The sequence below is a fragment of the Poecilia latipinna genome, unplaced genomic scaffold (assembly GCF_001443285.1).
Source record: "Poecilia latipinna isolate Pla-1442-1.1 unplaced genomic scaffold, P_latipinna-1.0 Scaffold2356, whole genome shotgun sequence".
Taxonomy (NCBI): Eukaryota; Metazoa; Chordata; class Actinopteri; order Cyprinodontiformes; family Poeciliidae; genus Poecilia; species Poecilia latipinna.
In genome coordinates this window covers 62,490-87,546 of record NW_015114972.1, presented here as the reverse complement: position 1 = coordinate 87,546, position 25,057 = coordinate 62,490, and the positions used below count along the sequence as shown (strand labels likewise).

Here is a 25,057-nt window from a genome sequence, read left to right as displayed (position 1 = left end):
CTAAAATCAATAGTCTTTGGCGTGGAAGTTGTTACTGAAAGAAGTAGACTATTTGCTAATATTATGTACAGTCGACTTTTATTAAGCTTTCCATCATGCTATAATGTTATTCCCTCATCAGTGTTGCCTTGATTCTATCATGCATGTTTGAGGAATCCTTTAATCTCCCATGGCAACCGTTCTGGTCTCATCAAGCTCCACTCAGTTCCTCTAGACTAACAGCAGCATCAATTATGAAACACCTGTGAACGTTTGCAAACGGTGTAATGGAGAAACCTTGTTGTGATGACTTAATGGAGGTAGAGTGTGAGAAAGAGCTGGAGCTTCTTAAAGAGACAGAGGCCCAATTTCAAGGCGTCAAGCTGCAAAGTCAAATTTCGTTTAGGTTTTATAGCATTTTTATAACAACTGAAGGTTACATAATTAGTTGATTGTGCTAATTGTACTATGTGCCTGGAAAATTCCTCATACTGTCCCCTTAGAGGCCATCAGGCAGGGCACTTGGCTCTGTTGGGCCTGTGCTGGGGGTTGGTGCCCTGGGGTCTCTGAGTTCTGGGCTGGATCTGCTCCAGCAGTGCAGGGCTCTTCTTCTGGGCTTCGTCTGCTGGGTGTTTCCCCCGGGGGTTTCCTCTGCTCTTCCCTGAGGGAGGGTCACTGTTGTCCCTGCACTGGTCTTCCCTGCAAACACTTGCTGCAGTTCCTCACAGCCACTACTGAATATTCCTATGGAGAAACCTTATGTACCTAAGTGTGCTTTCACACACACACACACATTAGCTTTTAATTGTCACAAGAACTTTGCATTAGTTACCATTTAGTTTTCACCAGTTGTTAAAGACTAACCCTAAACCTGATCTAAGCTTGATCCACACCTTAGTTCTAAACACCTAAACTGGCTTAACCATAGTATAGCACTTCATCTTATGGGGCCCAAAGCCAGGATCCTCATAGAGTAGTATCTATTGAAACAAATGGGCATTACAAGTTGGAAAATGCTAAAACACACACTTTCATATATACACACACAGATATTCTCTTGGTATAGATTCAGGTGGGTACACCATGTTGGTCTGTGGCTGCCACTGAATACATCTCACTACTGAGAGCCTTCAGTGACGTTGTTATGTTTGTCACTGAGGTTTATTGTCTCTCTGTTTTCTCTCTTTCTGCAGGTGTAGAAGCAGATAATTGTACTTTATCTTTTTACCTCTCCTCACTTCCATTTTTTTCTTTTTTCTTGTCTCTGGGTCTATTGCATTTGAAATTAACACAAAGCAATTTCTAATTTTTATATTTATATCAAGTGGGGCATTATAACGAAAGCTCTAACACTCCAGTTGTGAAAGTAAATCTGTTCCAAATACCGCCGCTGAACAGTACAGGGAAAATAAATATATAAATAAATAAAGCCCATGCATGTAGTCATATATTGACATTAATGGTAAGTTATTTTTCAGTGGACAGGTCGGATACATCAGCGTTTAATTCCAAGTGTACAGCCGATTGGTTTAGATCAGACAACAAACACAAACATTGCATTTAATAGATGCTGCTGTTTAAAGAGTAAACAGAAGGAAATCCTCTGAACGCGGCGTCGCTTCCCTTTGTGTATTTATAGAACCTGCAGTCATGAGCTCCGACATAATCTGGACCTTTGCTTTGGTGCGTCCCAGACAAACACAGAGGGCCTGAGAGTCCGCTGCAGAGCCGAAGATGTTAATCCAACTTAGATGTATTTACTACAGAGCGGCTTTCCAGGATGGAGCCTCCATCCTTACCAGGCAGCAGATTCTATAAGATATAGAATCTATAAAATTCTTCTATAAAAGAAGGTTTTGGTCCAGGTCAGACTCTTTTTAGTTCAGCTTACTCTTGGAACAGTGAAGAACACTGGGATCCATCCTCATCAAGCAACACTCCTCTGAACTTCAAGTTGTTTTTTTTATCACTGTTGCCAGAAGAGTTCTGATGTTTGTTGAAGCAGATCGCATTTATCCCACTGAGACCGGCTGCAATAAAGCAACTTTTAATCATGAACTCTTAGATTCCGTGCATGTCACATTGGATATCCTGCCTGCATCAGTTTTAGAAATCCCATGGCTTACAAAATAATTTAAAGGGAGTTATAAAGGGAATTATGACCAATAAAAAGCCAAAAGACTCAACTAGGCATGTGTTCATTAACCAGTATCAGGTTTTAAAACCACTAAAGGTTTCCATTAAGCCGTTTCTTTAGATCAAAGATTCCAGAGAAGTTCCGGAGTTGCTTTTTTTTTTGGCTGGATGGAAAACAGAGTAACACAGGACTTGCATTCCCCCAACTGATGCTGTGCACCGCTGGTCAGGTGGTACACTGACCTTTGTTCTTACAACTACAAATTCAGTTGACATGGACAACTGACTAAATTAAAACAGGATCACTTCTCAAGCTTATTAAGGTAGCTTATTAAGGTAACACCTTTTTGAAATGAGAATATCGGGCCGTTCTGGAGTAAGAAATTGTTTTACATTTTTGTGTGAATGATGGTAAAACGGTCACACCTCTGCTCATGCCAGAAATATCGGAGCCTCAACATATAACTGATATGCCATATTAAGCTACCATGTAACTCCATGCACTGAATCAGCTTAAAGGTTTGAATGAGGGAACATTAAGAACTCAGCAGACTGACGTCTTCTGGCTCCTCCAAAGAGAAAACTCAGCCCTGCTGGCTTCTTCAATGTCAATCAGTCATAGAACATGGAGATTCCACTTGAAGTTAGCCACATGTCAGTCATTTCGCAGTCAGAAATTGTCTCAGTTATTTCCATGAGAAAAATAGAAAATGTCCATTTATCACTGGACACCAGCAGGACTCGTCCCTAGCTGCTTATCTTGGTCAGCATCTTGTTGATGGCTTGCTTGACGTGCGTGGTGGAGCTGCGGCGACGGGCCTTGCCCTGGACGGCTTTGCGGCGTCTCACCTCCCTGCATAGCTCGTGGAACGCCTCGGCCACTACGCCGCCCTCGTCGGCGCAGGCCGAACACTCGTAGAAGGCACATGCCATTTCAGCCGCCAGCCGCTCGCCTTCCTCTGTGGGGACCTGGCGGACGTGGTCCAGGTCGGACTTGTTCCCCACCAGCACCAGAGGGACGTTCTTTGGTTTCTTCACCTCCTCCAGGAGGGTTCGAAGAGGGGCTACCTCCTCGAAGCTTCCCCGATCTGTGATGTCATAGACAATGATGAATCCGTCGCCCCAGCGCATGTGACCTTCCTTCTGCTGGATGTCCTCCTGTGAAGAAAAAACATTCCTGACATGGTCTTTACAGTAAAGGTGCACAATCCGAGCAAGCCAAAACAACTTACCACTGAATCAAATTTGACCAAAGTATCCAACAATTACGTTATTAGTTTAGGTGTCTTTTGATTCCTGTGGCACCAATTTTGGAGAAACACCTTTGTCAATAAAAAGTTTTTGCTCTTGGGTCAGGTTGTTTTTCAGCCGTATCAAAATTTGTGTATTTCGCAAAACTGCAATGGAGACACTTTTTTCGCATCATGAGTCTCAGCAGTTTGTATTTATTTTCAGGCACTGGCCTCCTGGAACGATTGGCTCCATCAGAGGTCTCACAGTTTGTCATTTGAAAATGACAAAATCAATGGCTCTTCTATAAGATTCTATAAAATTCTTCTATAAAAAGGAACTAGCTCCTTCTGCTAACGAGGCTGCTAGCCAAGCTAACTCTTAGCTAGAACAACCATCAGCCACACCCATAAAATTTCACAAAATATCAGATGTTTGGGTATCATTACACTCTGTTAAATGCTAAACAGTAACTGTAACCTCCTTACTCCAATACAGCAACAAAAATATGATTTTATTTTCATAGCCAGAGATGATAACAAAGTTGTTATATGTTGTAAAGTACTAAAAACTTTTTAGCTGTTACTGGTAAGCAAGGAAAACAAAAATAAACAAGAAAAAATTGGCAGAGCTAAGCATAAATCTCCCTTTATTGATTCTGTTTGCAGAGGAAACAAAGCTAGCCCTGCAGCAGAGTTGACATATGCATAAAGCAGAGAAGTGGTTTTCTATTTTATGGACAAAATTTCATGAGTAAAATAAAAGCCGGTTAGTGCACAGCTGAGATAGATAACTTCTCTTGCAAACATAGCAGCTGGAGACAAATAAAATCTCACAAAAATATTAAGGATGTAATCTTTCTAGAGACATGAATGTCAACAAAATACTTTCAGCTAGCACATTGTTATATAATCTCCTCTTTTCAGTTCAGCTTACAGTAGAGTAAGGCTGGCAATGATGCACATTATCTTAACAACTTTTTTAAAAAGAAAGAAGCATTCTTTTTGTTTTGCTTTCAAGCAGAGCCCAGGCAGAAGAAACTCACCAGGCCCTAAATCTCCCCATGAGCAATAAAATGCTCTTGGGCCCAGAGACACCATTTAGATTTCATGATCTCTCTCCCTCATCTCCTTCCAGGAAAGGCATTTCTTTAAGGAACCTAATCCAAGCACAATAAAACAGTTTATGAAACCCTTTTTATTCTTAATCCCTCGGCTAGAAACAGAGCTCTTTGGATAACTTCTTCATTAGAACATGCATTTGTTGAAATCTAATAGTTTAGTTTAGATACAAACATAATAAAACTGTTTTCCTCTCCAGCATTTGAAACTATATCCAGTTGGAGACATTATATAAGATGGGTACTTACTTAGTGTTGATGAATTTTAAGCTTATATAGTAGATGTAAGTATTTTCATTTTTGCATTATTTTCTCTATTCGTTTATAAATACTGCTTCATGTACATAATAATTTGGCCACACACTGCTAGAAGTCATTGTCATAACCCATCCAAGTGCACAAATAATTCCCCCAAATTATTTAATTGAATAATTAATTTCTCTGGCAATAGAACATTTAGTGTGAAATGTTTAAAAAGCAAGACTTTGTTCCATGAAATCCTCTAAATGTTCTTTCCTACTGCTCATCAATGTCTGGCTCTGTCCATTTTAATCCCAGCAGATTTTGCTGCTGCATTTTGTCCTGCCTGATGTTTTTTCCCCATGAAAAAGTTTTTTTTCCACACAGATCTCACCATTCATGTGAGTCACGCATGTCGTTAGTTGATATTCATAAATGAAAACTGAAGTGGTACTTCACAGTTTGGTTTCCAATTGTAATATTGTGGCATTAATGTCATTTTTCATGAAGTCAAATTATCTCGAGCTCAATCGAGATTTTTGTTTTTTGAGAATGCAAATCATGTTTTAGTAAGGTGAGGTACGCTTCATGCAACTGATTCTCTTTTAAACCTGAGATTTCTGGTGTTCCTGGATGAATCCTGCTTAGCTAGAGTGCCCAATCAGTGCGAAGGAGATTCCTGACATCCGGCACCGTCTGGTCAGTAAACACGCAGGCCTCGTCTTAACGCCCGACTGAAAATAGCCCTCTCTGTAATGACGGAGAGATGACTGGGCTGAAGTGTCGCAGGGGAAATCAGCCTCCAGCAGAACACCTACGCAGCACTGCAGCATATTTATCTTCTCCTGAGGACTTACGCAAGCGCTCCCTCACGGTCGGAGCGAGGCAGCACTCCTGCTGGGCTGCAGGAAATTACCTTCCTGAAGGGCCCTTCACTTTCACATCCAACCAACACTCCTTCTAACAACTGTTGCTTCTCTCCAAGTAACGGTGCTCCATAGAGCACTTGAGGACACTTAGACTCATATTAGACACAGGTGGAGTATGCACAGTGAGGCTAAATGTTTAGCTTAAAGCCAGATCAAGATCACGGAAAAGGTCTCTAAATATGTCCTCTTATGGCTTCCATACAGTGCCTCAATCCAGTTTTTGATTTTGAGGCGCCGTCTGAGCTAGTTATCAAATAATGTTTTAAGGTCAGCTCATTATTTAAATTTAAAAAGTTTTAAAATATATATAAGTTTAGTAACAAAAATCCTCAAACCCTCCCAACTAAAATAGTCTAACCAACAAACTCACTAAGCCAGTAACACTCAGCTAAACTAGGAAGCAAAAATTATTGATTAAAATAATAAATGATCAAAGCAAAGAGTAAAAATGAACAAGTGACATATAGTTTGAACCATGAAAGTTTTGAAACAAGGGTTAATTTGAGAAATTTAGAAAAGAGGCCAAATTTCCATTCAAATAATTATTATTTTGCACCAAAATGTGTCAGAATAAAACATGAAATAACTCATAGTATCAGAGTTCAGTAAACACATGTAAATGTTGCAAAACCATGACTATTAAGAAGAGTTTGTAAAGAAGTTTAAATTATCGTTACACTAATTAAGATTAGCTTAAGACTAAATTACTGACAACAATGGCCTGTGGACAAACAACCAGTTTACAATGCAAAGCAGAAGTAAGGTTAAAATCATTATTTTGATATAGGAATGTTTCAATAACTGATTTGCTGAATTAGAAATTAATAGTCATTTAGACAACTGATTCTAAATGCATTAACCACAGTGGTGGAGTTTTGTTTAAGTTCTTGGCTGGAGCCTTCTCAGTGTATGGTGTTGTGACTAACATCTCAGTTTTCAGATGATGACAGATCAGAGCCTCAGTGGTTAATGGGTTCGTTTTGTTTCCTTTAATCTGAAGGTTTTCAGTGAGACGTCTGAAACTGAACACAACAATGATCCCTAACTCAGAAAAACTGGTTTTCAGTCGTTGTATTTCCATATTGTGTAATTAGGTGACCACAGGAAAAGAACTGTTCAAATACAATAATAAAATGAACATGACGTTGACACAGTTATAATGTCAGATAAAAACATTCTGACCCAGGGGCCCCGGTTTTAATCAGGCCAGTGAATGGTTTTGATTGGAGAGGATGCTTGAGCAATTATCCAATCAGACATTATTATGGTCAAAGTTAATAAGACAAGGCCGGGGTCAGATGTTCTTCAGTGTTAGATAACGGAATGTTTTCTTTTCAAGTAAATGTAGCATAATGTAGGTGTACAAAACAGGCAGAGTGAAAATGATCCTCAAATTACATCACCCTGCTGTGTGTCTAAGTATTCAGTTGATAATTTATCCCACCTGGCCTGCAGTGTCCAGGATCTCCATGGTGACAACCTCATCGTCAATGCTGGCTTGGTGACGATACGTAGATTCTGTAGGCCACAAAAAAAAGGAAATACAATCAGATAGTTTTTTATTTTCAGCTCTACTTTAAAAATTTCTGTTCGGTTATGACTCATCAGTAGATGGTGACAAATCCTGATGTGGGAGGAGAACTCGTCCGGTTGCAGTTTTAAATTGGTCAATTCAGAGAGAAGGAAATTATGATCACCACTGAAATGGAGGGAAAAATTCCTCCACAAGTACTTGTATTGACAAATGACACACAGCACTCTCTTTGCATGTTTCTACAGTTTTTGCTTTTTTGTCACACTTAATGTTTCAGATTGTAGAATAAATGTTAAAATAAGACAAAGATAACCTGAGTGAATACAGGAAGCAGATTTCAAATGATTTCATTTATAAAGGGAAAAAGCTATCCAAGATACCCAGATATTTCTGGCATGAGCAGAAAAATGATGGTTTTTCTGTCATTCACACAATAACTGAAAATAAAAAAGATGTTTTTCTCTTAATACAGAACAGTCAGTTATTCCTACTTTGAAAAGGTGTTTCCTTAATAAGACTGAGAAGTAACACTGCTTTTGTTTACACACCATGTCCGTCCATGTCAACTGAAAAAATGTGTACAATACACATTTCTTGGAAAGGTGAATACATTACTGGACACATTATTTTTAGGCCTACAATTTTTCTTTCCCAGAACTTCTTTTTCACAGAAATTTGATTTACATAGATTTGTTTTTTAAATCAGTTTAGCCATAAGGGCCAAACACAGTAGGTCATTTATGCTGAACAATGTTGACTAAAGTTTTGCTGGGTGCCTGAGAGTGAGAGCTAAAAGTTGTGATTTCAGAGATGAAAATATTAACTTACTCCCTCTTTCACCACAGGGGCACACAATCTAAACAATTGCAGAAAACATCAGCTGTAGACTGTTTTAAACTAACATGACCGAAGTACAATGTAGAAGCATTTTAAACCAATGGAATGTAACATTCTTTTTAAAAAAATAAAAAATAAAAAAAAAGATGTTTCTTGGCTCTAGCTGCCTTCATTTGAAAGTGCTCAGACAGGAAAGTAGGAAATGAGAGAGAGGGAAGACATGCGGTAAAGGTAACCAGGCCGGGACTCGAACCTGCGACAGCCACATTGAGGACTAAGGATGCCTTATGTAATTTGTGCATCACCACAGCACCCCATGAAATGTAACATTATCTGGCTGAATAACTATCAGAAGATGAGGAGAGGGTTAGTAATTGATGCCCAAACGGGCTGCAGGGTTCAAACACACTGGCAGACCCATAGGGCTGGAAAAAGCCCTAATCATAAACATTAGTTCCGCTAACACTAAAGCATTACACCAACACGGAATTTATGAAATAATATTACCTCTGCTATTAACATTTTAGTGTGCCCTCTGCTCTTTGTGTGTACTTGTAAGTGCTACAAAAGAGGGCCGCTTTCACAACATCTACCAACACAGTGAGGTCATTAGTGGAGTGTGAGGACGTTTTCCTGGGCCTCATTTAATTATTTATTTATTTGCAGTTCCACTGCACTCTACTGGTTGGATTTTGCAGTCTGGTGTGAATTAAGTTTTGGTTTACATAGTTAGGGTTAGGAATATGTCTGGGTTATAAGCATAATTACAGTTGTTGAAATGAATGGAAGTCGATACAAAGTCCTCCGTTTGTATAGAAGTACGAGGATGTGTGTGTGTGTGTGTGTGTGTATATATATATATATATATATATATATATAAAATATGATTTTTTTTAATTTTCACATTATTTTTTATTTGTTAAATTTTGGATTTATATCGTCCTTTGTTAAAGGGATGGAGGGTCTTCTCTAGGGGGCCACAGAGGTCACCTTCCAGGGGTGGACACAGTCCCACTGTTCAAACTATAAACTAGGTAGCTTAGATCAAAATCAGACCCTCAAATCTAAATGTTGCAGCTGAATTCAAGACTAACTGGACCAGTCAATGTTTTTCAGTCATCATTGGAAATATTTGGTTAATGTGTGTAGATTGTAGTCACAGAATTCTGTGGTTCACTAGTAGGAGCAGCACCTGGAGTCTTATGCTAATGGAGCTTATCTGCTTCAGCTTTAAAGGAATTCTGTGTTGGATGTAATGAGCAATCATTTGAGTTATATTTGCATTTGTAACACCTCAAACCAGTCTCCTCTAACCTCCGACATCAACAGGTTTAGTAATTTAAAGATATACTCCGTGGTGCAACTTATTAACATATTCAAAATGTCAACTTCATAATTGACAGCATAGATTCTCAGAACTGAGAAGTTTTAAATGTCTGATTGTGCACGCTTCCCCTGCTGCTTCCCAGGTGCAATTGGCCCTCCTGGGGACAAACTGCGTACCTGTGACGTAAATGAAATGTCACTGGGAGCCAGGGGAAGTAGCGTGTGCAGCTGTTTGGCTGCGAGCGTGAGCATCACGCTGCGACTGCTGGGACGGCAGCCTATTTCAGGAGCCATCACTCTGTCAGCTGCAGTCGATCTAACCCTGTTTATTGTTTCTGTTACTCCTTTCAGAGCTTTTCAGGATTTAAGATGCCTTGGAATTACTTGGAACAAAGTGAAATATTTCCTAAAGGTAGAATGAGTTCAAGACAAAGTGACACTCCAGGCTCCGTTTAACAAAACTACACACAGTTCAAGTTGTTCATAATGTCCACCAACACATCCACTCAGAAGCTTTAAATTATCCTTAGCTCGCACACGCTCCACAGTGCTTCCTTTTCCAAACTGCTCTTGCAAAAATTCCCCTGAACTTTGGGAAGCTGCATAATGCGGGACGCAGCTGCTGTAGTGATGTCAAAGCAGTGCAGATTCCTCTCTGTGTGCCAGCAGATTAAACTCTGCTGGAGGATATGTAGAAAGCAATAACCATTCCAATATTGTGGCCATCTGCATTTACGATGGCAGCTGTTCCCCACTCTGGTACTTTAACTAAGACCCAGTTGGACATCTTTTAGCATTTATGCACACATGGTGGTAGTTGCTGGTGCCGGCCAAGGACACCATAAACATAGATCAAAAGATGGGCTTTGTAAAACATAAGTACCAGTATCATTTTTGCATTCTGCACTCTAAAACACATTAAGTATGATTTTATCAGACAGAATGGTCTGTTCTATGTCCAATTTTCGGTCATTTGCAAACAATGAAGGGTTTTTCATTGTTTCCCTACTAATTTGGATATTTGGATCTTTAACACAAATTTAAAAAATATCAAGAAATTAAACATGCGAACAATAAAAACTTAAGAACAAACCACTTTATAGTTGTAAATGAAAAATCAAATTAAAAAAGTAATTTCTGATGATGAATAAGTGAAGACACCCGAACATTTAGTTGCATTACTATGATCAGAGCGTTACTCAGCAATTTAATGGGTTAAACTAACCCATTAAATTGCTCTTTAATGGGTTAATCTCTTGACTGTTGACCATTTCAACAGTCAAGAGCTCCTGACTGTTGAAATGGGATCCAAAGACCTGATTCCTTTGTGTGGAAAACAGTCTACAAGATGAGAAGATTCAGATCACCTGTCAACCTGTGTGGGTCTATCTGTTCAAGTTCAGCATCAAAACAGACCACATGACCGGGGCTGAAATCGATGGAAATTTTACTGTGTGTAAACTTCTAAATTTAAAGAAAGAACTAAAAAATAAGGGAAAGTTTAATAAATGCAAATATCTGGTTTCAGCTGTGTAGTATTGGACGGACATACTCCATTCGCTTGCTACAGAGTCGCTTCACAACTTGGGTTTGACAGTACAATTTTATTGCTGTTATGATGAACTTCCTGCTTATGCTATATTCCAATATTTCAAAATCTAATTTACCTGCAGTCTGTAACAAATTAGAGCAAATAAAAGTCACATTCCACCAAATTAACACTTTTGTTCTTTGTCAGTCTCAACAGCAGTTATAACTAATGGAGTGACTTCTGTCACTTCATCAAAAGAACACTCTATGTTAGCAGTTGTGGGGATATCCAAGGTTATTCTCTGTCTGTGGGAGAAAAAAACCTTAGCTCATCAATAACCCTAAATCAAACAGGTAGACAATATAGATGGATGTTCAGCCGTAGCTGCCGGCAGGCACATTGAGATGGATGAAGTGGAGCCCACTTTCTGGCAGCAATCTCCACTTTCTAAGATTGGCAGGCTGCACACACACCCCTACCTGTGTGATGTACTCATAATAGCATTTTAATAATGTTTCGACCACTTCATGGGTAATTTCAGCCAGAGAGTCTGATTGGTAACAGACACCCACCAGCAGTGCTGTTATTCCCATTATGGACATCATGCTGGGCTTTCTTGGTCATGACGCCAACCCTTGTGGTAACCAAGGAGGCAGTTATTATTCTTTTCTTGATTTCAGCGCTTGGTATTTACTCAGCGTACACCCAGAATGAGGCTGGCACCCAGGACAACATTAAATCACTCTGGAAGTACAATATTGCTCTGGAAAAATAAAGCCCTTGCCAGAGAAATATCACCTTAGTTGAATTTATAACCTCTAATACTTAAATCAAGTTAATATCTAAGCCATATTTGTGATATATGATAGATTGTAATGGCAATACGTTTGTGACCATTATGTAGTTTCAGAATAATGCAATAATTTCCTGAGTGCTGTGTGTTTTTGCAGCTGATTGCTCTTCATGTCACCAAATAAGCTGATGTAGGATTGAAAAGAGCACCGAGGGAAGCATTTAGTGCCTCTCATCTGGTCTGTAGAGCCAGGAAATGAAAAGAGCCTAACAGATGAGACACTTTGTCTTTGCTTCATATAATTATAGTGGAGGAAAGCGATTTGACCAGCATCGTAAAGTGAAAGGGCCAATCTCGACTGCATTAATCCAGACTGTCTGATGTAAAAGCACATCGCTCTAAATCAAACAATGCAATCCATTGTGTTTTATGGAAGTTCTATTTTGTGAATGCCCTCCCTTTTTTTTGCACAAACTGAAACAATTTCAGGATGTTATATGGCAGAAAATATAGTGAAATATGTATATTATAATGTTGACTATGGCACTTTAGTTTTGGGGAAATAATATAACAGTTGAAATGATGATATGCCATGTGAGTGACTGTATAAATGCAAGTCTTACCCAGTGTTGGATCGTACTCCCAGATAAAGCGTCTGGTCAGGAACCTCACCACCAACGCTGCAAAATCAAGAAGAAAAACTGAGTTTGACATGAAAATAAGACTAAAACTGAACAGCTAACAGTGATTAAAAAAAAATTGTTAAACATATTTTCCACACAAGATTTTGTGTCTTGGGTGTTTTCAGTCACAACATCATAATAGCTGCTGCCTTTATAAGCAATACCCAACTCACCAGGAAACTGTTGGAACCAAGTTACTTTAATCTAAATGCTTATGCCTGTTTGACTGGCTCAACATGATTAAAGCCGAGCTCTGACAGTCTTCAGGAGGAGACATCAGCTCCAGAGTTCATCCAGAGTATCTCATGTACATGGTTAAAGTAAGATGGACGTCCTCAGAGAGCCTGTGACTCACTGCCCTAATGGTTTACCATCAGCAAGTGATCTGCTGCACGGAAATGTTGAGCCCCTTTACTCCGACTGAATTAGACTGTCATTATCTGTTTATCACTCAGGCCAAACAGCTCTGTGGGAGAGAGAGGGAGGCCGCAGAAGCTGGTGGTAAATACGCATTTTTATATGAGCGCGACAAGGTCGGCCTTTGGTTCAGGTAATGGGTGGGAAGGTTACCGCAACAAGCATGGAGAGAAAAAAAAAACAAAAAAACATAGAATTTAATTCAACATGGAAATGAAAATGGAAATGTCTGAATGTGTTACATTAGGGTGCTGTGAACAGTATTCATAAGAATGCATCTCCATTAGTAGATAGTTTTTAAAATAACTAGTAAAAGTAGTGATGTTTCTTTCTTTAGAAAGACATACATTATGCTTTCAAAGTGCAAAAGGAAATATTGCTTATTAGCAGGTCCAGTCAACGATGAAAACAATATAAGACAATAATTCTTTGCACCTTGGGCAGTGGATGATGTTGAAATTGCAGCTTATAATTTACCAGTACATTAAAGGGCTATTTTGGTGTTTTTAAAGGAGTCTAAACTACATTTACTATTTGCAGTTCAAAGTCATACATATATACATACATATTTAGACTCTTCTGATCTGGACTCAAGTATACCCTAAAGAACAGAGACATCCTGAAACATGGTTAGAGATTTTAGGGAAGGAAGGGGCTAGCCGCTTAGCGCAGTTCATTCACCGACTGCCTCTGAGCAATGTTAGCAAAAAACAAATTGGTTCAAATTTGTAAGAATTGAAATAATATACACTGGTGTTGAGATTCAATGAGTAGGTGTTATTTTGCCTACAGCAGATAACAAAATCTGCTCAGTTATTTTAAGAATTTTTTTCCTCAAAAAAGGAATCAAAATTTAACGCTAATGGCTAAGGGCTAAGGGCTAAAGACAAATAATGACTAGGAAAAGAGAATAAACTAAACACTCCTCACTTTAGCTTTAAGCTTGTTCGTTTTCTTTAGACCTCTGTACTTTTGTAACAATAGTTCTTCTGGAACGATAACAGCCTGTAGTATTTTGCATGCATGTGTTTCACATTGTAATGATCTATTATAGTCTTAGAGCAGGGGTCTTCCACTCCAGTCCTCAGGGAGGCGCTGCCCTGCTGCCTTTAGATGTGTCTCTGCTTCAACACACACAATAATGAGATCATTAGCAGGACTGCACTGAGGAGGTGATTTGAATCTGAATTAGACAAGCCTTTAGCTCCTCCAGGAGGCTAAAGCTTAAGTGTAGCACTTTAAGTATAAATGTTACTGACTAGTTAAAGTCTCAAAGAACCTAACTTCAGGGATTTCTTTAAACTCCTTTTCATTCAAACAGAAAAACAACTATTAATACTCCTGTTGCTATTTTATCATGACATACAGATTACGACAGTTAAAGTAGCGTTATCTAGAACTTCTGGTTGATGACCTTGAGAGTTTTAATTGAACTCAACTGTGTTGTTATCTTGATGACGTTTTAGACTCTTACCCAGGAGGTCTCTTCAGTTCTGACAGTTAGGTTGGAGGTATCAGACCAGAAACAATCACACTGATAGGACAACAGAGGCCACTAACAAGGCCATTGTTATCACTAATGAGGTCATCAAGATCATGAGAAGGTGTTAGAAAGATAAAACCTGAGGTCACCTCCTCTGTTCAAGGCTGCTTTTCCATGTTCACAAGAAATCTCCAGTTACTCTAACATTTCCTCAAACATATTATTATTCCAATTCAAAAATACTTTATTTGTCCCAATGTAAATGTTGTAACTGATTTAATTAAAGAATTATTGTAGATGGTGATGGCTGTGGGCTGGAAACATCTCCTGTAGTGTTCTTTACCGCTACGAATTTGATGAATCTTCTGACTTAAGTCACTGTTTTTCTATGAGGACGGTCTGGGTTTTCCATCATGTCTTAATTTTATGTAAAATCCTTCTTTGCACCATCAACCCCAAAAGGTTTTGCAGTAAACATAAGGACTTTAAACCACAGGAATCATGTATTTTTCAAAATTTGCCAGTTTTCACATCATAACTCCAAAACCTTGGTAGACCTCGATACCAGTAACCGGCCCAAAAGTTCAAAAGGTGGTGCACAGCTAAGAAAATTTAAACGGTAATTTCCTCCTTTATAGCGAGCTCCAAAGGGGGATGTTTTACAACCGAAGTATATCTTGATTCCAGTCTGGTGGGTGGCAGGGTTCTTGTTTTAGAATGCACTGGGTATGGTATATGTGAACCATAAAACATTTTTTGCCTAATTTTCTGCTTGTTTAAAGAGTGCATAATGTTGAAAACCACTTCTTCTTGTCATCTGTAACTCATTTCTATGAAAATGATCCACATTAAAGGAGCAGGATCCCACTGCAGAGGTCTGCTGCTACAGATTGGCAGAGCTTCAGTTCCCTGCGAGAGCCGTCGTGTCCTGAAGTGTTTTATGATGGACTGGGTGGTCCAAGTGAGTATCTGTGTCCTCATGTAAACTCGTCCCATTTGGAGGGGGACGATGAGAGGCAGCATTACTCCTGAAAGCTCTCTTTGAACTGTGACCAAAGATCCATCTTAGCCGGGCCTGTTTTCCAATTAGCCGCAGAAAGGACAAGGAAGAAAAACTGTGTAAACCGGAGTGTCTGTGTCACGATTCATTACGCTCCTAAAGAAGTCAAGCCAGGTGATTTGAAAGCAGGGGAGCTGGGGCTGGCCACCGATTTGGATGTGCCAAATCTACAAGGAAAGGCCCATCTCATTATCCAAACAGGTCCGGTACTCTGCCGTGCCATTCCTCACCTGTCTTGTTGATTCTGTTGCCCAGTAAATCACATCTAACTTTCTCCTCCAACTCCTCATGTTTTCATGCGCTAAAAGTCGAAGAGCAGCAGATCGTTTGTCAAGCTGTTCAGTTGTTGTTTGGGTCTGAATTTCTGTGGCAGCGTCCTGGATTCCAGGTAGACGGAGCGATCAATGGGGTGTGAAGTCCTCTCCTTATTAGGGGTAACTGGATCTCCAGCTTTTCACCGCCACTTGAAAACAAATGTACACATGGCAGTGAGGAGCCTTCGTTTCTGTGCATCAGTTTGGACATATATTGAGGGAAGAAATCCCCTACCTGTGTACATACTGCTGTAGCTCATCATAAAATACATAAATAGGGAAAACACAAGTAGAAAATGCAATTTTATACAAATGTAATCCCTAGTAAACTAATTCTAATTTTGTTGAGGACATTATTAGAAGTTGCTCCAATCAGTTGCTTTACTCAGTTTGTAGACTTGCTTGTGGTTTTTTATATATTTTATTGATTGGACTGATGCCAGACATCTGAAAACCATTTATGAAAGGTTACTGCTCATCTGATTGATCCGTTTCTTAATCTGACTTGATTTGTGTTGTATGTCAAAGTCCAGTTGTGTCTCAGGATTGAAAGCATAGCTGTTGGATCACAGTTGTTTTCCATCTTTAGTGCTTAATTCATTTGTTCCACTGTTAGAAAAACCAGCCCATACCATGATGCTGCCACCAAACAGTTTCTTTTTTCCAATTTAACCATCAATTTTTCATTGGGATTTCTTTCCTACAACATTGTAACTATAATTGTGATAAAATCAAATTAGGGCTTCACCAATTGCAGTTTTCTGGCCAATCACCAATCTTTAAAAAGCCTCATCAGACAATTCCAATTTTTTGCCAATACCAATTTTTTTCTCTCTTTTTTCTTGACACTAAATATCGCAACAAAGTCCCTGTATTGGCAATAGAGGGGTGACTATTTTTAAGCGCAAACATGCAGATGTGACCTGGTGGGCGGTCTGTCAGTCAGTCCTCTCACAGTAGAGCAAAAGAGGATAGCTGATTTTCAGGCTTTTTCAGAAGTAGATAAGATTGGTTTCACATATTGATCCGATCACTGATTTAAGAAAATCTGGGCATTTTTTTTAGTTTTCAGGCCCAGTGCCCAGTATACACACTGCAGTCTGTAGAATCATATTAGAGCTTAACTGCTGCTTAAATGACAGAAAGTGGATAGAACTGTGGAGATGCTATGATTTTTAATCCACTGTAATATATGTCTGTGGGTTAAATGCCCCTCATAAAGTACTAATATGAAAAAGTTGCAGTATTCAAAGACTAAATGTGCCCAAACATTTGGTATCATTTCTCCAGAACAAACTGTTGGATGAAACAACTCCTTTCTGTTGTTGACATAATTAATACCATGTATCTGTTAAAAACAAACTTGTTGTGATTTCATGTTTCAGCTTTTCTTCCATTGTGAGCTGCTTTCCAGTTTGTGCCGAGACTGAACTGATCGTCAAACGCATCATCCAGAGGACATGTTTTCCCTAAAACCTCCTTTATCAAAAGTGACCTAATCGCATTAGCAGCAGAGCGCTGGACTAATTGCAAACAAAGAAGGAGCAATTAGTGGCGCCTATGGTTCTGTTCTGGGCCGGTGCTGCGTTACTCATTGAACGGTCCCTATTGATTTTCTAAGGGAGTCAGACGGACACCCACAGCTCTTTGGTTCCCTCTTGTAGGAAAAATGTCCCTTCAGAGACTCTCCCAGAGAGAGGCTGCCATAGTCAGGTTCTGTACTTATTGTATTAGTGTCATGTTGGGTCATGTCATACAATAGGTTGTGCTGATAAGACCCAGAGAGGACTGGATGGACCAGAAAAATGCCAGAAAAGAATGAAAAGCAGAGGGCAGACAATTTAAAGGTAACAATGAGAAGAAAATCTTTTTAAAATATTAATTAAAACACAAGTCAAAATGAGGACTTGTCCCTCTTCCAAATTTCTTTTGATTTTGATTCTTGTAACACGAAACACTTCACATGATCACACAAATGTTAATGACAGACAAAAGTAATGTGGGTAGAAAACAAAGCAGTTTTTCATTAATGATTCCAGGTATAAGGGGACAAAAATCTATCCTTGTTAAATCTTACATTACCTGTGATTCAGCAAGAGGGATTCAGGAATGGAATGATTGTGAGAAGCAAAACTGTGTTTTCAACTCTTAAAATAAAGCGAAAGTGTATAAAAAATCAATTGCTAAACAGTTTTTGTCTACTGACTTAGATGGAATTCCACGAAATGTTTTAGAAAAACATTCAGGAAAGATTCTGTTGCTTTGGTTTTCATGATGCTTTAGTGTATAATAAGCTTACACACATTTTTTCCATGCAGTTTTTATGGTTCTGAAATTAACAGTCATTTAAACATTGTTTATTTATTTGTATGCTAGTTTTGTCTTGTTTTATTTTTTATTTTTGTGCATAATTCTTCTTTATTTTTGACTTTGGTAGGGGATAATAATAATAATCATAATAATAAAATTAACGCCAAAGAATAAACAAACTTCAGCTATTCACATTTTTGTGCTAAATTGCATTCTGGAGTTCCTCTAAATGACCTTCTCAGGACAAATCTCACACTTCTACCAATAGAATGTTGCAGCTTGAATCAAATTGCTGGAACTTCATACGACTCTGACAAGGGTTGGCGCCTTGGTTTGAGGTCAGCAAATTCTTGATGACCAGGTTTCAATGGTTCCCTCACACTCCAGGTCTTTGATGTGCTGCCATTATATTTCCCTATTTTCAGCCAAGGGCAAGACATGTAGTGCTACAACTCCAATAAACACCCACCACAATGCTGAGAAAGTTTTGTGTGCCGTCAAAAACCCCGGGGAACAGATTGTTACTCAAAGTATTCTGCATCTTACTGTGCCAAGAAGACTTTACCAGAACCCTTCAGAGATAATTTATGTCATGACAGATTTACAGAACCAGGACCTGCCACATGTTGATGAGCCAGAGTCCTGCAACGTTTAGATGTCTGTGCTCCAGCANANCTNACTCCAATATGAATTCATTAACAGAGATCTGTTAATGGGAGTTGGACTACATCCCGGTGAGGCGGGTTATCCATTGAATTAAAGCATGTAGGACAAGGGACACGTTTAAAAGTTGCAGGACTCTGCAGTTTGAGACCACTGTGGTGGACACTTAACCCCAAATTACCCAAATTATTGCGTTTGTCCATGAATGTCTGCACCTTTGTGATTGTGATTGGTGTGAACCGCTTTGCTTGATCAGTATGACTAGAAGAGTTCTCTGTATTATCTGTTCATTTATTATTTGTAGCAAACAGTATTGCAAAACCTGACTATTTTCTAAAAGTGTGCTAATAGAAAGTGGATGTGTATGAACAAACCAAAACCCCTCATTTTTTGCTCCACCTCTGTCAAACAGGTGGATAGTACCAGACTAATCACTGGGTCAGGAGACCGAGGGATGAGAATTAATGTATGGAGCCGTCTCCTCTAATCAATACCCGCTCCGCTTCTTATCAGACGTATCGACAGCAGGATTATAGATCGCATTTTCTTTGCTCTTGTTAATGATTTAAGACTTTTCAGAAAATCCAATCATCTGCTAAAAGAAACATTACGAGAGCTTATAGTCATGGTGACAGCTTTGGTGAGCTTCAAGGATAATTGCTCACTAAGGATATCATGAGGTGTAAGTTTGCAGGCTGCAGCTCGGGATGAGCGTGATGTGTGAATTTATTAACAGGAACAGAAAAACTGGAGCAGGCACGGCAATATGAAAAGAGATCAGAAACGCTGCAGCACCGTATCCTTGTTGTGCTTCGGCTCTGAAGGAAATAGCAGACTGAACTTTCTGAACATTAAACAGACTCAACTTGACTGTTGATTGCTGGGATAGTTTAATCACAAAAGCAACAAAATCACCACTTCCTCAACAGTGGGTCAGACCATGATTCCCAATCCCAGACCTTTCCCAGAATTCCTGTCACCACCACTCCCTCCCAGGGGGACATCTCAATCCCAAACCACAAGCATGGAGCCCCACTAGACCTGCCTGACAGACTTAAGGCCCTTTTCTCGATAAGGACAAGCATGTATATCTGCCATTGGGGTGAGTGGGAGTCTGTGGAGCAAGAGCAGGAAAAAATCCAACCTATTTTTACTTCCAGACATAGATAGAAATCAAGCCATACATCTTTCATTACCATTCCACATCAGATCGCAGCTCACCAATCAGCGTGCTTTCAGCCCCGTTTTCCCTCTAAGGAACCCTACTCTTGAACAACGGATGTGGGAAGTCCAATGTGAGCCGTGTAACAATAACACACAGGGCAACAGTAAACATGTCATCTCCCACGATTAATGGTGTTGCCGTCTGGGCCAGACGAGGACAAATAGTTCACTCTGTGTCAGCTGGGGATCAGGAGGATTTATGGTCAAACTCTGGCCAGGAATCAGATACGTGACGAAGGAAAACAACATCTCTCAGAACACAAACAGTCAGCAACCCTGTTAGGTGCTTTCTTTCAATAATGCCGTTCTGATCCTCAGTACATTCTGCTTAGTTAGAAACCAACTGGACAAAAGAGAAGCAGACAAAATCTGAACCATGACTGTGCAAGGATAATATTTGCGAACATCGGTTCTAACAGGTTTATTCTTTGCAACAGCTGTTGATATTATATCTTCTAAGAAAAACTAGTTTTGTGTCTTCTTGATATCTGGTTTTAAAATAGTTTTTTGCAAGAAAAGATATATTGTTTTTATTGCTGAGCAGCTTATAGGTTTCCTCTGTTATTTAGGAAACTTGCCTTTTTTTATTAGCTTCAAGTCTAATTTCCAGTTTCCCTCCAAAACTCCAGAACTTTAATAAAAGTTCCAGTCTGGAGAAAAATGTTCAAATTTCAAAGATGACCTCGACTCTGAACCTGGTGGGGATATTCGGTTTAACCATATATGTTTGTAAATATAAGATATATGCAAATTTGTTAGTGTTCATCACTTTAATGTGCCTTTACTGAGCAAGTAAAGAGATAAATACTTACCCAGTATTTGTTAAATTTAGGAATCACTGTCACTTTGGCATTTTTATATGTATATTAAGTAAGCATACATTAGAATGACAGTGTTAATTGACTTAAATAGTTGCTTTGTTGTCTTCAGTGACATTGTACCCATTTAAATTTTATTTCCCCCTAACACCAAGACGACATTAAAGGAATAACAATGCAGCAAATTAAAGTAAGATGGATAATTTCCAAAACACTGAACCAGTAACTGAACAAATCTCATCATCTCCGTCGGCCTCCAGTTCCAATTACAGCTGGCTGATTATCAGACCATGAGTCATCACTTTCTTCTCCTGCCTCTAAACTCGTTAGTGGGCTGGAGACACAATTTCCTCTAATGAGACGGGGGGTGAAATCAGTGCAAAAGCTCATTGAGGACCAGCTTTGCTTTTTTTTTTTTCCCCAACTTCATACATGATATTGTAGATAGCTGGTTATGAACACGATTTAGTAAAGTTTTGGTGGCTTTTTTCTCACATCTAATTTACCTTTTAGTACAATCATATGATAATTGTGCATTGATAACAATAAGATGGAAGATTCTTTTTTTTTAACTTCAAGCTATTTTCTTTTGAAAAGTGGGACAAAACATACATTCTGATGACGCAGAAGATATTTTCAAAGTCTCAGCTGCTGAAATGTCAAATATAGCAGAAACCAGAAAGGTTTCTAAATACTAAGTAAAGAAAAACACATCTCTACTTTTTTGTGTGCTTTTAGGAGATTGAGATATCCCATCAATGGTAACAAAGAGCCGACAAACACAATACCTCACCTTTTAAAAGCTTTTGTTTGGACGCACTTTGAAGGCTGAAATGCCTTTGTGTAAACACAACGGTACATATCGAGTTCATTTTGAATGACAGTAAAGGTCAGATAAACCCCCCTCCTCCCCTAGGTTTGGTTTGGGTGAGCTCATAAACTCACACAGACAAGCTGGGGTTGCACTAATTCTCCTTGGGGCCCTGCGGCTTCCTAAAACAGAACACCGCGGAGGCTTTCTGGATCCCGTCTCTGGATATGCAAAAGGACAAAAGCTGTCACTCTTGGGGTTTCAGCAGGAAGGGCGTGAGGAGCTAAACAACCTTTTCATCCCTTTAATTTGGCCTCCAACAAAAGCACCACAGAGCCACTCATAAAGGCGGGGTTAGATTAGGGCTGAAATGTTGAAACCACACCTTAGTGAGCGATCTTTTCTCTGATTACAGACGGAGGTGGCGTCCTCTGGACAGCCAGCAGCTCAGAGACAAAGGAGCTGATATGAGTGAAGGTGGCATCGTTTCCAACTGCAGATCACTGCAAAACCTTTACAGACCGTGGATATGAATGCTGGGCAAGACGGTTTGTCATTTTATAAGGTTCATGAAATGTCCAGTGGAGCAAACAGACCAGAGCCCTGTGCTGAATATAATAGAATAATCCTTTATGGTCAAAGTGCTGTAATTTCAGTGTTACCCCAAATGAAAGTAAAGTAAGCAAAAATAATAAAAACCAAAGTAAAAAAGAAAAAATTGCAGCTGAAATACAAGGTAAGAAAACTTGTACAGTTATAAATGAAACAGAAGAGGCAGGACCTAGGAGAACCAGTTATGAGCTGTAAGTGTTTGGACTTTTACTTTCGTTTATGTTCCGTTCTGATCGTTTTTACATTTTTTTGTTTACTGATTTTTAGCGTTTAAGGTTTTTGTATCAGGTTCAGGTTTCTTCCCCCTGTTCACCTCACCCTCAGCCTCCCATTCTGCTCCTCTTCCCAGCTGCTTCTCCTTCCCCCTATTCACCTCCACCTGCTCCCTTCCCCAGCTGCATCTACTCTCCTATGATTAGCTCTTCTGGTCACTTTGTCACTTCCACCTCTAACTCAGTATTTAAGTCCTCCAGGTTGTATTAGTCCTCACTGGTTCGTCCATCTATTTTTGGTGTTATGCCAATTTCCCATTCCTAGCCTTCCTGCAGTTTGTAAGTTTTCTTTGTTTATCATTTATTAAACATTCCCTTTCCTGCAAATCTCTCTAGACTTGGGTTCTTCCTTTGCGGAAGTGAGAAAGCGCACTCAAACTCTGATGTGGACCAAAAACTTTCCATCGCTGGTTCTTAACGCAGCGCCGCCACAGGTGAGCAGGGTAAACGGGTTGCTCAGAGAGTTTGTATATTGGTCAGGTTCTTAAAATGCTTTTTATGTCCAAAAAACATCATACCTGAGAGTACTATTCTGAAATTTCAAAAGCTGTGATGATGTTCCTATTATTAGGTTTTTAGAAGGAGAACAGAAAATAACTGATGATTCACACACCGGCCAGGAACAGGCAGCCTTCAGAGGGCATGAATGAAAAAATGGACAATAAAGTATAAATAAAATGTAGTTGAGGAGAGCCAGAAGTGGATCCTAATAATAGTTCAGAAGGTGAAAGCAGCACAAACACCTGGCCGCCTGCTTGTGATGCAATCTCTTCCATTAATGGACACACACCTTACACAACGTGTCAGGGGAAGACCGGCTAAGTGGACTGAGTCAGAGCAAGAAACCTTGGTTAGCCTTCAGTTCAGGGTGAACATCCTATATCTGGCAGAACCCAGTTTTAGCCAACTCTGTGTGTGTGTGTGTGTGTGTGTGTGTGTGTGTGTGTGTGTGTGTGTGTGTGTGTGTGTGTGTGCCAGGTGAACAGAAAGATGAAGGAGGTCTGGGCCGGACACGCGGCCTCAGAAAAGTTTAAACAAGAAACATGACCGTTGGAGACACTGCGTTCCTTTCTGAGGAGAAAGGGAAGCTGCAGGCGGCAGATCAACAAGCAGGAGAAAGGACAGTGGGGGAGGATGGAGAGAAACGAAGTAAGAAAGTACTGAAGGAATTAAATTCCTTTGACGTCGAATTGAAACCTCGCCATTATGGACAACACCCCAACGCTACCCTTAGAACATGTGATTCCGGAGACAAAATCTAACTTTGCCAAAACCGACCCCAACATGGATCTCAAAAACTGGCTGAATTCCCAGGTGTTCATGCCTGAAATCTGCCTGTAAAAGTTTTCATTTCTTGATGATGCCGTGCGAGAAGTCCCACCTAAGACCACTGGTGGGACGTCTCGTCGTCTGCTGGACAGCAGAAGCTGCCAGATTCCTTAAACGGTGATCAGAGAGGATTGGCTTGGCTGTGGACTCTCTCAGCTTCAGATCTGCCATGTAAAAACTCAAACACAATCTTCTGTTTCAATTTAAGGCGAGTAGGTCAAGTACCAGAACCTTACTTGGGGTATTTTCTGAACAAATTTGAACATAAAAATGGTGATTAAAATATCCCAATAGTTGTGAGTCACGACTTGTTTTTGCTGCTTTGTTTCTCTTGTCTGGCCTCTGAATTACTGTTTACATTGTACATCCAGCTGAGTCACAGTTCACTGCTAACGCCGGAGAAAGCAAACACTGGTATTTCACCGGCAGACACACGCTGGCTCAGTCCATTGTTGTTGCTCTCCTTTTTGTTGTCACATTGCTCTGTTCTTTTTCACTTTCATAACCATTGAAAGAAGGAGTGGAAGTAGAACGTGTAAGAGAATTTTTTCATTGGTAGTTTGGCTTTTAAAGAACCTCCAGGGCGTTCAGTAAAATACTGCCAGGACAATTTTAAATCACAGAGAGCATTTGCCTCCAAACAGATTGAAGCTTTTCACTTAAATGGTTGGTATTATTACATAATTTTGAATATCAAAGATAATCACAAGGCTGCTTTCAGTTTCACCCAGACTGGATTATTTCAGACCATTACGACAAAGAAATATCTTAAACAGAACCTGTCTGACAACATGATCGCTTAAAAGGTGGCACAAAGCAACGGATCAAATCTCAATCTAAAAACATTCAGCAATGGATATGAAAGAAGACATAGTCCGCCTCCTACTTCAGGAACGGCCTCCGGTCCGTATGGTAGTCAAACTGACTGAGTCAAAGTTGAACAGAGTTTGCTTCTTTGGTCTGTATCAGAGTTTGGTTGTGCGTTCACAGGGCTGGTGGGAATGCAGCACCCTTAACCTGTCTGTCACTAGAGGACCCAAATTTGGGTCCTCTAGTGACAGGGGTGTCAAACTCCAGTCCTCAAGGGCCTCTGTCCTGCAACTTTTAGATGTGCCTCTGCTGCACCACACCTGAAAAGAATAATTAGGTCATTAGCAAGGCTCAGGAGAACCGATCTACATAGGGAGGAGGTAATTAAGCCATTTCATTCCACTGTTTTTTACCTCTGGCACATCTAAACACTGCAGGACAGCGGCCCTTGAGGACTGGAGTTTGACACCCTGAGACCAACAGGTTAACATCAGTGTTTATGGTATCCAAACAGAACAGAAGGCAGTCTCATTTGCCAGACACAAGAGGACTTTTGGAGAAAATATTCAGTGGACCGAAGAGAGAAAAGTGGAAGT

At 39.8% G+C, this 25,057-nt stretch overlaps 1 protein-coding gene across 1 annotated transcript in view; it reads right to left on the bottom strand.

Moving 5' to 3' along the window:
* Window positions 1-1,283: 1,283 nt before the first annotated feature.
* Window positions 1,284-25,057, bottom strand: part of rerg (RAS-like, estrogen-regulated, growth inhibitor) — a 36,361-nt gene continuing 12,587 nt past the window's right edge. The window contains exons 3-5 of the mRNA XM_015018998.1: window positions 12,279-12,335; window positions 7,079-7,152; window positions 1,284-3,273 (exon numbers count right to left, since the gene is read on the bottom strand). Coding sequence (XP_014874484.1) covers window positions 2,863-3,273; window positions 7,079-7,152; window positions 12,279-12,335 — 542 coding nt within the window. The 3' untranslated portion in view covers window positions 1,284-2,862. The remainder of the gene's footprint in view (window positions 3,274-7,078; window positions 7,153-12,278; window positions 12,336-25,057) is intronic.